Source organism: Cupressus sempervirens, chromosome 1, assembly GCF_028749045.1.
Source record: "Cupressus sempervirens isolate cs-2001-9-10 chromosome 1, ASM2874904v1, whole genome shotgun sequence".
Taxonomy (NCBI): Eukaryota; Viridiplantae; Streptophyta; class Pinopsida; order Cupressales; family Cupressaceae; genus Cupressus; species Cupressus sempervirens.
Window position 1 is genome coordinate 498,141,423 of NC_143118.1, and position 13,538 is coordinate 498,154,960.

The window sequence follows — 13,538 nt, forward strand, 5'->3', positions numbered from 1 at the left end:
TTCTAATGTGTGAGGCAACGTTGCCAATCACATATGTGTAGGTCTAGATATGTAGGTAACAAAAAATAGATGTGAGGATCATTTCAACAAATATACAAATGTACATGTATATCGTATTCACCTATTTGGAAGTGATCATTTTCAGCCCAGATTACGACTTTTCTTATTTTATTATTTATTTCCCATGCACATGCATATGTATACTCACTTTTACCATTAGCCTCAACTCTTTATAATCATCACTTACTGAATTACATTATGGCCATGACATATATGGCCTAGAAACAATGGAACCATACTAAGTTTAGGAGTAGGATGGATTCATTAAAATACGTGATTCAAGATGACTATACACCCAAACAGCCTAGTTTGGTGAGAACCTAATATTAGAAAGTTGATTGTGTTCCTAATGAACAAATAACTAAATTTTTCTAGCATTATTTATTGATTGTGCCAATAGTACACCTTCATTTCAGGCATTTTAATAAATGAAGCAATTCATAGCAAGATAAAATTTACGACCTTCGAAAACAAAGAAAACAAAGACCAATAAACTCATCAACGATATTGTTTGAAGTAACTTGCACTAATACAATACTATTTTCCAAAAACAAAATCCTCACCTTTCTAAAACTCCTGCGAGTATTCGACCCACTTGATCATTGGGTCCTCTGCCAGCTCATGTTCTTGTGTTTCTAGTGTGCTTGATCATGAGTGTTTTACGTTCACAATGTTAAAATAGTATAATCAAATCCTAGGTAACGTTAAATTGGAAAACAATTACATAGAAAAACACTTAGTCCACAAATATTTTCATATCCATAAGTACAAGCAACAGAAAATGTACATCACATCCTATTTTTAACCATTCCATCTCTGGTCTTTTAGGTACAATATATTTCGTGTTGATTGTTCTGCTATAAACTCAAACAACTTGAGCTTAAATCTACATCTGATGCAGCATGGATATACACGAGTACAACCAGCAGCAAAAGTGGAATTTGAGACATGCAAAATTTATAAATCAGCCCCAGTTAGCTTGAAATTATAAGATATCTTAGATATTTGGTTTCAATACCATTTAGCAATGAAGTCTAAAAAATAATGTAGTCCAATTCATCTCCGTCCTTACAAAATCACAATCAGCAATAAATTAATAGATTCTGAATAATACATATGAAACCTAATGGCTAGGGGGCAAGACAATCCTAGTAATAAAGTCCTCGAGGTGCCACCAATTTATGTTTGGGTATATATCTGCAGTTGAACTTGCCTTGCCTTTAATTCTATTGACCATCTCTATGCAAAGACAATAAAATAAAGACGGTTTTACCTGAAAACATAGCAAATAACATGCTAGGGACAATGTGAAGAATGGGATTAGTAGGGACATTAAAATTCTTCAAACCAAAATAACTCCTTCCATGAATATCCAATAAATGTAGCAATCAAATAATCTTACAACAACCTGCAATATACACCATATTTAATCTCCCAAATGGTGTTAAGAGTCCCTCGTACAAACAAAAACAATATCCAGCATAACGTACACAAGATTAAGTTTTTTCAAACACCACCTATGATCTAAATGAATTTTATGGAATGAGAGCAGCCTAAGGTGGGAACATAACTCTACCTGCAAAATTAATAACACAGTACTCAATGAATGAATCCCCATAACAACACTAAAATGCACTCCAACTATCAGATGTGTGTCTGGGTGTTTGTCCTCCCAAGCTGAAAGGCCCGGCACTGGCAAATGGATCATTATCATCAAAAGTAAAGCCTCTATTATGACCTGCATCACTGGTGGTACTCGTAGAATCAAATCTGGCAAAACTATCACGAGAACCAAAGAGGCCACTGTCACGTGCACTGAAAGAATCAAATTTTGAAAAACTATCAAAGTGTAAACTATGATCATCCACTGATCCCGCATTAGAAAGCCTTCCAGGTGAACTAGTATTGAACAAAGGAGTGCTCGGAACAGAATCAAATGAAAACATTGGTTTCTCCTTTGTGAACAATGGGCCAAATGTGTCATAGTTCTCATTGCCAGCATCCTCATTATCTGCACTGTGAGGACTGGGAATTCTTAGAGTTGGCACGAAAGGATCTCCAGAGTCAAATGTAGGCTTGTCTTGTTGCTTTTCATTGCCACCACCAAAAGTAACAGCAGGGCTACCTGAAGGACTCTGCACCATATAATGGAAAAAAATGAATATTAAATATAGATAGTATTTAAGTAAAAGGATACAGACTAGCATAGTTTAATGGAAATAAGACATCACAGCAATACAATGGTGATTCAAGATTTCCACCTTAGCATCAGTGGCACTTTTGTCATATCCCCAAAACAAGTCATTGTCATCATTCCCTGCTGTAAATGCGGATGGCCATTCACCTCCATCTCCAAATGCATCACCAGAGTTGGATGATGTTGCACGACGATCCTCACTGTGTCAAAAGTGGCATTAAATAACTAATCACTTACATGACCATTGTCAAAATATCAAATTAAATAAGAGTTGATCAGCTCAATTATGAGAAAGAAATGAATATTTAGACCAAATCTTGCAAAACCTGCTAATATATCTCACTACAAAATGGCTTAACTATTGCACAATAATGCTTGCCCTCTGACATATACTTCACCAAAACAGAATAGTTTGTAACAACAGTCCAGCATATAATTGAAAACATCAGAAGTTATACTACAGTATCGATGGTTGGTATGAGTCTTCCACAGTCCATGAATATAGATTTGAAAAAAATCACGATACCGAATTTTATTTGATGTTTTGAATAAACTCACAATGATTCATCATTGGGAAGATTACACCACTGAGTAATTCAAAACATCGAATCAAAACTTACTGTTTTATTAAAAAAACACCAAATACTATGAATTATACTAAATGCTTTCATAAGAGATTGCCTACATTTGAAAGAAAATATTCATGTTACTTTCCTTATAGACAGTGAAATTTATTACAATAACATAATCCATCATGATCTATCATCTACATCCAACTTACGTTAATACTACAACTGCACCCATACTAAAAAATCAGTCACTCGTATTTTGACTATTTACATATGTAGAAGACTAAATTAGACTTTTTCCCTGTATAGGCCATCTATGTGAAATACAGGTAGGCCTCACTTTTCTTCATGTATGTTGAACTCAAACCAATATCATCCAAACAAGCTTTCCAACACTTCAAAACATGCAAAAAATTGCAGTTCAAATGACAAGGTTACAGCTAAACAAAGAAAAGAGGCAGAGTAAACTTTTTCATGCTAAGTTTTGAAAGCAGCTAGTGTGTTCAGAAATCACAAACTAGCTCGTAGCCAAAAGAAATTTGCCAAAATGGTTCAAGAGGCACGAAAGCCAAATGTTGAGTTTGAATAGAGAAAAGTAGCCGATGGTTAGGAAAAGTGCAATTTTACACCAAATGATGAAAAAGGAAATGGTGGGAACAAAAATGTAAAAGCACAATTTTGGTCAACAACCCAATTAAAATGTTAAAGCATCGGAAATGGCATGGCAAGTACAAAAGGATGATTTCCTTCCTCACAATGTCAAACAAAAATTTAACACCATTTGTCACAAAAAGTGACTTCTAACTTAGTAAACTGTAATGTCCCCTTTTGGGAACATTAAAAATTAATTAAATAATTAAATAAATTAAATTGTTGAAATATAATGACATCTTAATTTAATTATTTAATAGAGCAAAGTGAAAGTTTATGTGAACCAAAATTATAAAATAAACATCACTTTATATCAAGACAAGATGAAAATCCAAAAGACAAGTTGACTGAATGCCAAGAGTTTTGTGAAGAAGCCTATAAAAGTACAAGAGGATTATTCAGAGCATCCTTGGATTATTCTTGGTTATTGATTTCTCTTGGAGAGTTTAACGAAGCTTTGTCTTCCAGATTGAAAACCTTGATGACGGAAACTTTCAAGATATCTCGGTAAATTCTACATAATCCCAATTAATCTTGGTAGATTTGTGACAGAGTTCGCAACTGGACAAATTTGTGAAGATTTCATCTGAAGACAAACTTGCAGCAATAGACCTATTTCATATCTGTTTCGTAAATAAGATTGTAATAATTATCAATAATTTTAATGGATTGTGGAAATCTGATCTCTAATATTGTAATAATTCATCTGACGCAATATTTATATTTAATTTCATGCCTCTATTTCAGTCTGATATTATATGGTGGTCTATATAATCTGCTAGATGAATAGAAATCAGTTTTCTTGCAAAATATGTATATAAACTCCTGTGGAACAATTGGAAAATTTGGAGCAAATATCCTATGGGATATTTCAGTGGTATCAGAGCCTCCAAACCTGCCAGCCTGTGGAGTTGAATTGAAATATGCATCGGATTCGGTGATTTTCAGTGTGGAAAAGATTTCATTTATTATTGTGATGTGTAGAATAATAAAAAAGCACCCTGAAAGAAAACAATATTATATTTTCTGTGAGAGAATAATAATATTGCCGGCAAATGTTTCAAGGTTTAGGATGATCAAATGGAATAAGGTGTAAAAGGAGCTATTGTTCGACATTATGCTATCCCATAATTTCTATGAAATCTGTTTAATTTGCTGCGATGAAGAATGCTATGAATTGCATCTGCACTGCAGGCGTGTTTTGGCTGGGCCCTCATCTATATATTATAAGCTGGCATTAAAGACCGGATGAGAAAAAAAATAGTAAAATTATTAGTGGACGACGGCACATATACTCTTGAATTTTCAAAAGATTGGGCAAATTAATTTGTGGTCCCAATCTTTATTTGATATCCTTGTGCTACAACAGCAAAAGCGAAGAATTCATATTCCATTATCTGGTAAAGTCTATAGTTAAAAGTAATTACATTCAAACTTTTGGGCAGAGCATATTCTTTTATCTAGGGAAACAACTCGAGGTTGAGGCTCTTTATATTTGACGTTGGGACGAGGGAAATGTGAACATAGCATTTTCTTTAATTATTGCTGTTGAGTGCAGAAACATTTGGACAACTATAGTATTGGCCCCAAATATAATGATTTTTGGCTAGCAGATTTGGTGGAAACTGCGATGATGTTCACAGGAGGCGTTTTCAGGGAAATAACTCATTTACGATTGCTACATATTAGTATGGTAACTCTGATGGTCGTTTAATTTCTCTATGCCTTGAGTAACAAGTCTTGGTGGGTCATTGGCGTTGGGAATATAAAATCCTAAGCAACGTACTGAGTAAAATATTATTGTCATTAAATTTAACTGATGAATTCGAATGGAGGGTAGGGAAATCCTGGAAAACCATCTGGGGTTGTCTGTTGCTATTTTAACAGCCTCTTCTTCTATTTCTGTGTTTGGAGTATTGAATGGTGAATCTTGCTAACGTCTTCTGTTTTCAAGTGTGGAACCTAACCTTGTCCTTTGAAGATATCTAAGCAAATGTATATCTTGACTTGCTGAAGATATTGAAGCATTGCACTATTCCTGTGTGGTTCAGCCCCAGGAAATAGTTAGGGAGGAAGAAGAGTATAGGATTGAGCAGTGTATGGAAACATTTTTCCAGAATGAAACTGTGATCAGTTAAGCAGTGAAATGAAATTCTTGACTGAAGCGAGAAAGCGAGAATAACTTTTTAAGTGCCCAGATATATATACAAACAATAATAAGGAAATGATTCCAGCAGAAATGCATCCCCAGGTCTCAGACACCAATGCCCAATGCAGATAATTTTCCTAAATCCTGAGAAATAAGTCCCAAACTCATTGTTATTTTTTGAAAGCAAGGATACTGCACACTCAGAAATTGCCCGTACATGTCAATGATCTTAATACAAATTAATGTATTTCGTTTCTACAAACTGTTTGTCACTATGCATGAAACATAAATTTGGAAGTGTGACATATTGCAAACTGTTGTGTTCCTAGAGAAGACTGGATATGATTTGTTGTTGAAGACGTTGTTATGATTACCTGGAACACGTTGAAAAGAAATACATACAAGTAGACTCCTTTAAGTTGTATATAAGCAACTTGTTTGTCAAAATATATCAGAGCCAAGGTTCTCCCAGCCTTTGCATCTATTACTGTTTGATGCAACTGAGTGACAAAGAGTTAAGGTATTATATAAAGGAATTGAAGAGAATTTGGCAACCCCCAGAAGTACCAGAAGGAGAAACATTGTCTATGTAATAACCCCAACTGGTTATAGCTTAGACAAACTCTAAAATTCCTCCAATAATCAGCTGTTTGACATTCCGTCAAACACTTCGACAAGCAAACTCAATATCACTGTAATGATAAATTTGATGTATATTGATTTTATGGCTTTTGCATTAGAAACATATATGTTGAATTATCAAACAGTTCGAATATTGATATCATTATTGGAATAATAAATTAGCAAGCAACAAATTTCAAAGAATTTCCAATGCTGAGACTTAACTGCCATCATCACTATTCAAGATATCAAAGTCAATTAGACAAATTCCATGTACTAGTAAACACCTTTATTTACTGCATTTCTGATTGCTATCATAACAGTTGACAACTGGAAAATTAATTGCATAAACTAGAAGTAACTATAGTGGAACCTGGATAAAAAAATTTGCAGAAGTCTGTGAGTCCAGCAATGCAACAACCACCCAGCAACTTCTCTACACCCCATGTTCCTTACAGCCTCCACTGGTAACAACTCTAACAGCCACAATGGTCAGGGATGATATATAGATTGCCCTCAATTCTGTTCGCAGCCCTACGAACTCCAGACAAACAATGTGACCCCTTAAAGCAGATCGCAGGCCACTGAAATTGAGATGCAGGCCCTTCCCAGATAAACGCAGGCCTTTTTAATGGTGAACACAGACCTTCCAGAAACAATCGCAGCCCAGGGAGATGACAACCAATGCCTAAAAATGAAAACAGTAAGCACCAGCAAGCAGTACGAACCCCAATTTGTAATTGCAGGGGCACACAATGGGAATATACAATGTCTCACACAAATAGAATACAAATTTCAGATGTCTCAAATCCAATGGGCAGATTCGAACTTCAGCAATTGAATTCCCAAACGATGTGGTCTCCCAGCAACAGATAATACAGTAGGAAGACTCAACAATTCAATCTTGACTAATTCTCAGAATTTAATCCACAATACATCAGCTATGGATTAAAAGCACAGATCAGCTTCAAAGCAAGGGAATTGAAAATCAGAAAACTCAAAAACCCTCACACAACTAACAAAAGCAAATAAGACAATTGGATGTTTTCTCCTTCACAATGGGCTCATATTTATGACACCAAATGGCACTTATTTTCTTCATCACAGCTTTTATTTAAGAAGCTTCACTAACAAAACATCATTTTTCAACATATAATAATAAACTGTCATTATAATAATGAAATCTTAATAATTAATTAATAAATATGAACCCATGCAATAAATAACCCCATCCAATGCAGGTAATGACCAACTACAACAGAGCCAACTGCACTACGAAAAATGGCAACTGCCATAATTAGACATACTAAAAATAGTAAATCCACAACTAAAACCCCCAAATCTCATTGGCACCTCAAGAGGATCGCTATGATGAACTGACTCAAATAACTGCGAAGACTCGCCAAAAATGGGGACACTATAGTCTTCCCTCCCCAAGATTTTTGTCCTCAGCAATCCAGCAACACACTAAAACCTCCACCAAAGATCCCATAAGAAGCACATGACATCCCTGTCATCACAGAACCAATTGTGTGCTAATAACATCATCAAAGCCATAACCTACACCATAACACCCAATACCTGTGCTGAAGATTTAGGAGTCTAGGCTTCACCAAAAAACAACTCCATAGGAGATCCCAATGCATCCACTCGACTACCAACGGCATCTACCAACTACTTGTTCCCCGTGCAAGCACCCCCTTCATATTATTGTAGGGCGTTGGGGTTAGCTAATATTCACCCGAGCGAGAAAGGGTTGGGTGGGAAGATATAGTTGTTAATGACATCAGTCAATTAAGGGCTCCGCCGTTCATTCATAAATCCCCATAGCCTCCTCCCACCCGTTTCATTAATCTGAACTATCTGTAGAAAATCTAGAATAATATAATAGATCGCCTATGCCCCCTGGCGAATAGTAAGGGCCAACCGAATTGTAGGAATAATAGAATAATTTCCTTCACTGTATCCACTCAACTATATTGCCAACAATCCAGCTTAGGCACAAACAGCCTTTGCACCCAACATATATCCTATAAATGTGGATCGAATATGAAGTTGTATACACTCCCCACAATATATAATGAACAAGAATCTTGATCATCACCAATTGCTGCTATGGGAAACTTAATTGTGCTTGCAAATGGTGTAAACTGTGCCCAATTCCACTAAGATGAGTGATCAACCTTAACCTATAAATCAATGTTGCATCTATGTCAAACATAGGATAATCCACGAAGTGAACCTCCTGAGTGTGACATGACACTATCTCGACATTGCTCTCCTCATAATCAACATATGTGCTATCATTGGTGCACACATCAACTACATGCAAACTGCTAAACACCTCAACAGATAGCTCAACTGCATGAAAGTAGTTGTTGATTCATCGCATGCTCTCACTATCACTGCATTACCATCGAATACCCAATCTTGGGAACTTATCATGCCAATAACTGCATCATACGACTCAACCTAACACGAATCCCAATCATAATCCACATCCAATGCGTCCAACACCTGAGCATTGTCATGTGATGTCTCAAAAGTAATGTCTGGCACATCTGTAGCCACCAAGGTATCAAAGTGCGCCATCTTACTAGCTACTGATCGCCAATCTGACTACTTAGGTCTTTGTCTACCCAGTGCAAGCCTACCACTAGTATGGTCTCACTTAGAAATCTATCAAAATTAAGGTTCTGCTTGTTTACCTGCAGCAGAGCATCCCATTCCACAAAGTGTGCCACCACATCATCTGACTAAGATACGACCTCAAACCATTGACTGCATCCGCCTAGTGTCTCAGAATCATGGGCCTCTGCGGCCTATCATATGTGCCAGTCTGTCTAGTCCTGTCAACTCTATAAGCTATCCTGCCTGAATTCTTTGTTCTAATCCTATCACCATCTCTGAAGTTGTCATCAACTCGAGATCGGTGTCAACTAACAGAAACATCATGAGCACCTTGCTCCCTGCCCTAATTTCTAGGTAAAATAATATTTTGCAGCATGTCATAAAGCTGTTACAACACCTCACCAACATGATGTTGTCCAGCAGAACCACCCAGACTATTAGCACCCATGCCCCCAATAGAACAAAACTAAATATAAGGCTTTCAATCTTTGGGATAGTGCATACCCAGAATGAATCTCTGAGCCATAATGTTGAATAATCAAATATTGAATGTATTTGACATTCCGTCAAACACTTGACAAGCAAACTCAATATTGTCGTAATGATAAATTTGTTATATTTTGATTTTATGGCTTTTGCATTAGAGACATATATGTTAAATTTTCCAACAATTTGAATACTGAAATCATTATTGGAATAACTTAGCAGGCAACAAATTTCAATGAATTTCCGAGCTGAGACTAACTGTTATTGTCACTCTTCAAGATATCAACTCAATTACACAAATTCTATAGACTAGTAACCAGCTTTATTTACTCCAATTCTGATTGCTATCATAACAGCTGACAACTGGAAAATGAATTGCATAAACTGGAAGGAACTATAGTGGAACCTGGATGAAACTTCGCAAAAGTCCTTTAGTCCAGTAATGCAACAACCGCCCAGCAACTTCTCTACACCCACGCAACTTCTCTACACCCCACATTCCTTATAGCCACCACTGGTAACTGTTACAAGATTCAAGAAGAGTTGGCAGATTAACAGATTTCCGGATGATTCATTTTTTAACAGAGGAACAAATGTGTTCCTTATAAAGAATTACAAGGACATTGTTTCTAAAAGAAACAACGTAGACTGAAGACAGAATTAGAAACAAAACTAGAGACAGGATAGGAAACATTCCTATCTGGACTGAAGGAAAAAGAGACGGGATAGGAAACATTCCTATCTAGACTGAAAGACGGACTACAGACAAGTAGTTGACTATTATAGAAAGTATAAGATATTATCTTAATACCCTCCCTTAATGGTCAACGTACGGATGTCGGAACATTCTGTGATAATTGAGACCCTCCCTGGATCTACAGAATGTTGAAACCAAGAAGCTTTGCCAGAAGAGTGCTATGACTCAAAATAGGTTGCATTTACAAAACTTCGTTTTTGTGGAAAAAACGGTAAAACCCAGAATCTCACACAACCTTGCGTATTACAGACAACTTGAAATGATTTTTGAGGAGAAAATCAACAAACCCAGAATCTCACGCAACCTTGCGTATTACAGACAACTTGAAATGATTTTTGAGGAGAAAATCAACAAACCCAGAATCTCACGCAACCTTGCTTATTACAGACAACTTGATATGATTTTTGAGGAGAAAATCAACAAACCCAGAATCTCACGCAACCTTGCGTATTACAAACAACTTGAAATAATTTTTGAGGAGAAAATCAACAAACCCAAGAAAAACAAAAACAAATTCAGAAGGCAAAAAATGCAGCTTCGCCTTGATCAGGACCCGGAGAAGTCGGACATTGCTTAACACCCAGAACAAGTTGATCGGTGTTTCGATATTCGAAGATTGCAATGATGCGCTGCTTCCAGGTTCCATAATTGCGACTATTGAATTTGGAATTATGTTCGAGCAGAATATTTGTCAGAGATGCCATGGCACGTTTTCCAATGAAAACTGTGAAAATCTGTAAAGGCACGTTCTTCGAGGAAAAAATACGGAAGACCCAGAAGAATCAGAGAATGACCCAAAAGAGAGCTCGAAAAACCCAGAAGGAATCTGCTGTCGTTTTCTGAATCCGCTGGCTCGAAAATTGAGGCACAAAAATCGAGTCACCCAAAAAAAATGGACGACAACCCAATTGAGCTCTCGAAAAACCCACCAAGAATCTGCAAACAAAATATTTTTTCTACCCCAAAAATTAGGGTTTCGAAAAAAAAGGCCCTAGCTGAAAAAAGCTTGAAAAAACTTCAGATTTCTTGATAAAAAATGGCAGATTTTTCTTCAAGGATCGATGTGCATGGACGAATGGGGCTAGAGTGTGCTAAACAAACACAGGCAGACCCGAGTTTGGGAATTTCTCTAGGCCGAAAACCCTAAGCGGGTTTTAGAGAAATTCAACAGAAAAAATTTTGAAAAAATTTAAACAAATAATTTCAAGAAGAAATTATAAATTTTTTCGAAAAAATTTAAGTAATAGCTCTGATACCATGTTACAAGATTCAAGAAGAGTTGGCAGATTAACGGATTTCCGGATGATTCATTTTTTAACAGAGGAATAAATGTGTTCCTTATAAAGAATTACAAGGACGTTGTTTCTTTTCTAAAAGAAACAACGTAGACTGAAGACTGAATTAGAAAAAAAACTAGAGACAGGATAGGAAACATTCCTATCTGGACTGAAGGAAAAAGAGACGGGATAGGAAACATTCCTATCTAGACTGAAAGACGGACTACAGACAAGTAGTTGACTATTATAGAAAGTATAAGATATTATCTTAATAGTAACAACTCTAGCAGCCATGATGGTCAAAGAAGGTATATAGACTGCCCTCAATTCTGCTCACAGCCCCTATTTGCAGCCACATGAGCTCCAGACAAACAACGTGGCCCCCTAAAGCAGACCACCAGGCACTGGAATCGAGACGCAGGCCCCAACAGCTAAATGCAGGCCCTTCCAAGGTAAACACAGGCCTTTCTATAGTGAACGCAGGCCTTCTAGGAACAATCACAGCCCAAGGAAATGACAAACTGCTGCCTAAAAATGAAACGGCAGGCACCAGCAAGCAGTTTGAACCCCAATTTGTAGTTGCAGGGGCACATAATTGGGAATACACAATATCTCCCACAAATGGAATGCAAATTTTAGATGTCTCAATGCCAATGTGCAGATTCCAAATTTAGCAATTGAATTCCCAAACAACATAGTCTCCCAGCAACAGATAATACAGTAGGAAGACTCAACAATTCAATCTTGACTAATTCTCAGAATTTAATCCACAATACATCAGCAAAGAATTAAATGCACAGCTTAACTTCAAACCCTTATACCTCAGCAAGGGAATTGAAAAACAGAAAACTCTGAGAACCCTCACTCAAAACTCAAAAAAGCAAATTAGACAATTGAATGCTTTTTCCTTCACAATAAGCTCATATTTGTAACACCCAATGGCATTTAGCTTCTTCATCGCACCTTTCACTTAAGAAGCTTCACAAACACAACATCCTTTTATAACATACAATAATAAAAATGTCATTATAATAATGAAACCTTAATAATTAATTAATAAATATGAACCTGTACAATAAATAGCCCATTCCAATGGACGTGATGACCAGCTTACTAATGCCACCAACTGCACTGTCAAATATGGCAACTGCCCAGTTATTCGACAACTGAGACCCCCAAATCTCACTGTCAACTCACAAGGGTCACTGTGATAAACTGACTCAGACAAGTAGAGAGACTTGCAAAAATGGCAAAATTACAGTCTAGATTGATTGTTGTTCATCAATTCGTTCTAGCAGTACAAAAAAGGTTGCAAGTATGGAAGATAGGTGTGCTAATAATCCACCATGAGATAAGGAAAGAGAGGCTTGAGATATCATGCGAGGTATATAATAGGGCAGGAACAGATGGCTAATGTTTTACAACAACTTAATACAGTCATTCAACATATGAGCTCTACAACAAGGAGAACACAACGTAGACACGTGGATGGTGATAATAGTATTGGCTCCCCCCAAGCTAAAAGAGCTCATACATGATCTTTTTGATAGACCTTTAATGTCTAATATTTTAGCAGAAAATGATGAGGAAGAGGAAAAAATTGTGGAAGTAGGGGTAGCATTTCAAGATAATGTGATGATGATGCACAATGAATGGAACCTCCTTCTACAGCCCAGAAAACAAGGAACATAAACAAGCTACTAATAAGTTGACACTTCCTACATGTGACGGCAACAGGAAGACAAGTGTGAGTCCCGTGTTTGTGTTTCACTCCTGCAGAACTATAGTGGGGTTTATTCCGGTCAGCCCTATTCCCCGTCTCTGTTTCTTAGGCCTACCCGAGAACAGGCAAAAGGAGGGTGCCCCCTCTCTGTTTCTTAGGCGGGTTTACTCCTTGTCCTTGCCCGCCCGGTTGCTGCGCTCCGTTGATTGTGTTTTGGAATCAGAACTGCCTGGTGTGTTTTCTAGTGGGACTGGATTCACCAGCTCGATACACTATTGACCTTTAAGCCTATGAAGGAAATGGAGGCAATTAAATTCCTACTAACTTAGACAGAGCAGCCTCTGACTGGTGGCATCATGCCCTTGTGACTCAAGTTCGAGGATTTTTTAGTTCATATAATGAATTCAGCAATAAGTT

The 13,538-nt window shown here is 36.9% G+C and overlaps 1 protein-coding gene across 1 annotated transcript in view; it reads right to left on the bottom strand.

Moving 5' to 3' along the window:
* Positions 1 to 1,398: 1,398 nt before the first annotated feature.
* LOC149578418 (Calcium-binding EF hand family protein) overlaps positions 1,399 to 13,538 on the bottom strand; it is a 120,079-nt gene continuing 107,939 nt past the window's right edge. Inside the window, exons 12-13 of the mRNA XM_089829019.1 lie at positions 2,322 to 2,457; positions 1,399 to 2,195 (exon numbers count right to left, since the gene is read on the bottom strand). Of these exons, the coding sequence (XP_089685145.1) occupies positions 1,686 to 2,195; positions 2,322 to 2,457 (646 nt within the window). The 3' untranslated portion in view covers positions 1,399 to 1,685. The remainder of the gene's footprint in view (positions 2,196 to 2,321; positions 2,458 to 13,538) is intronic.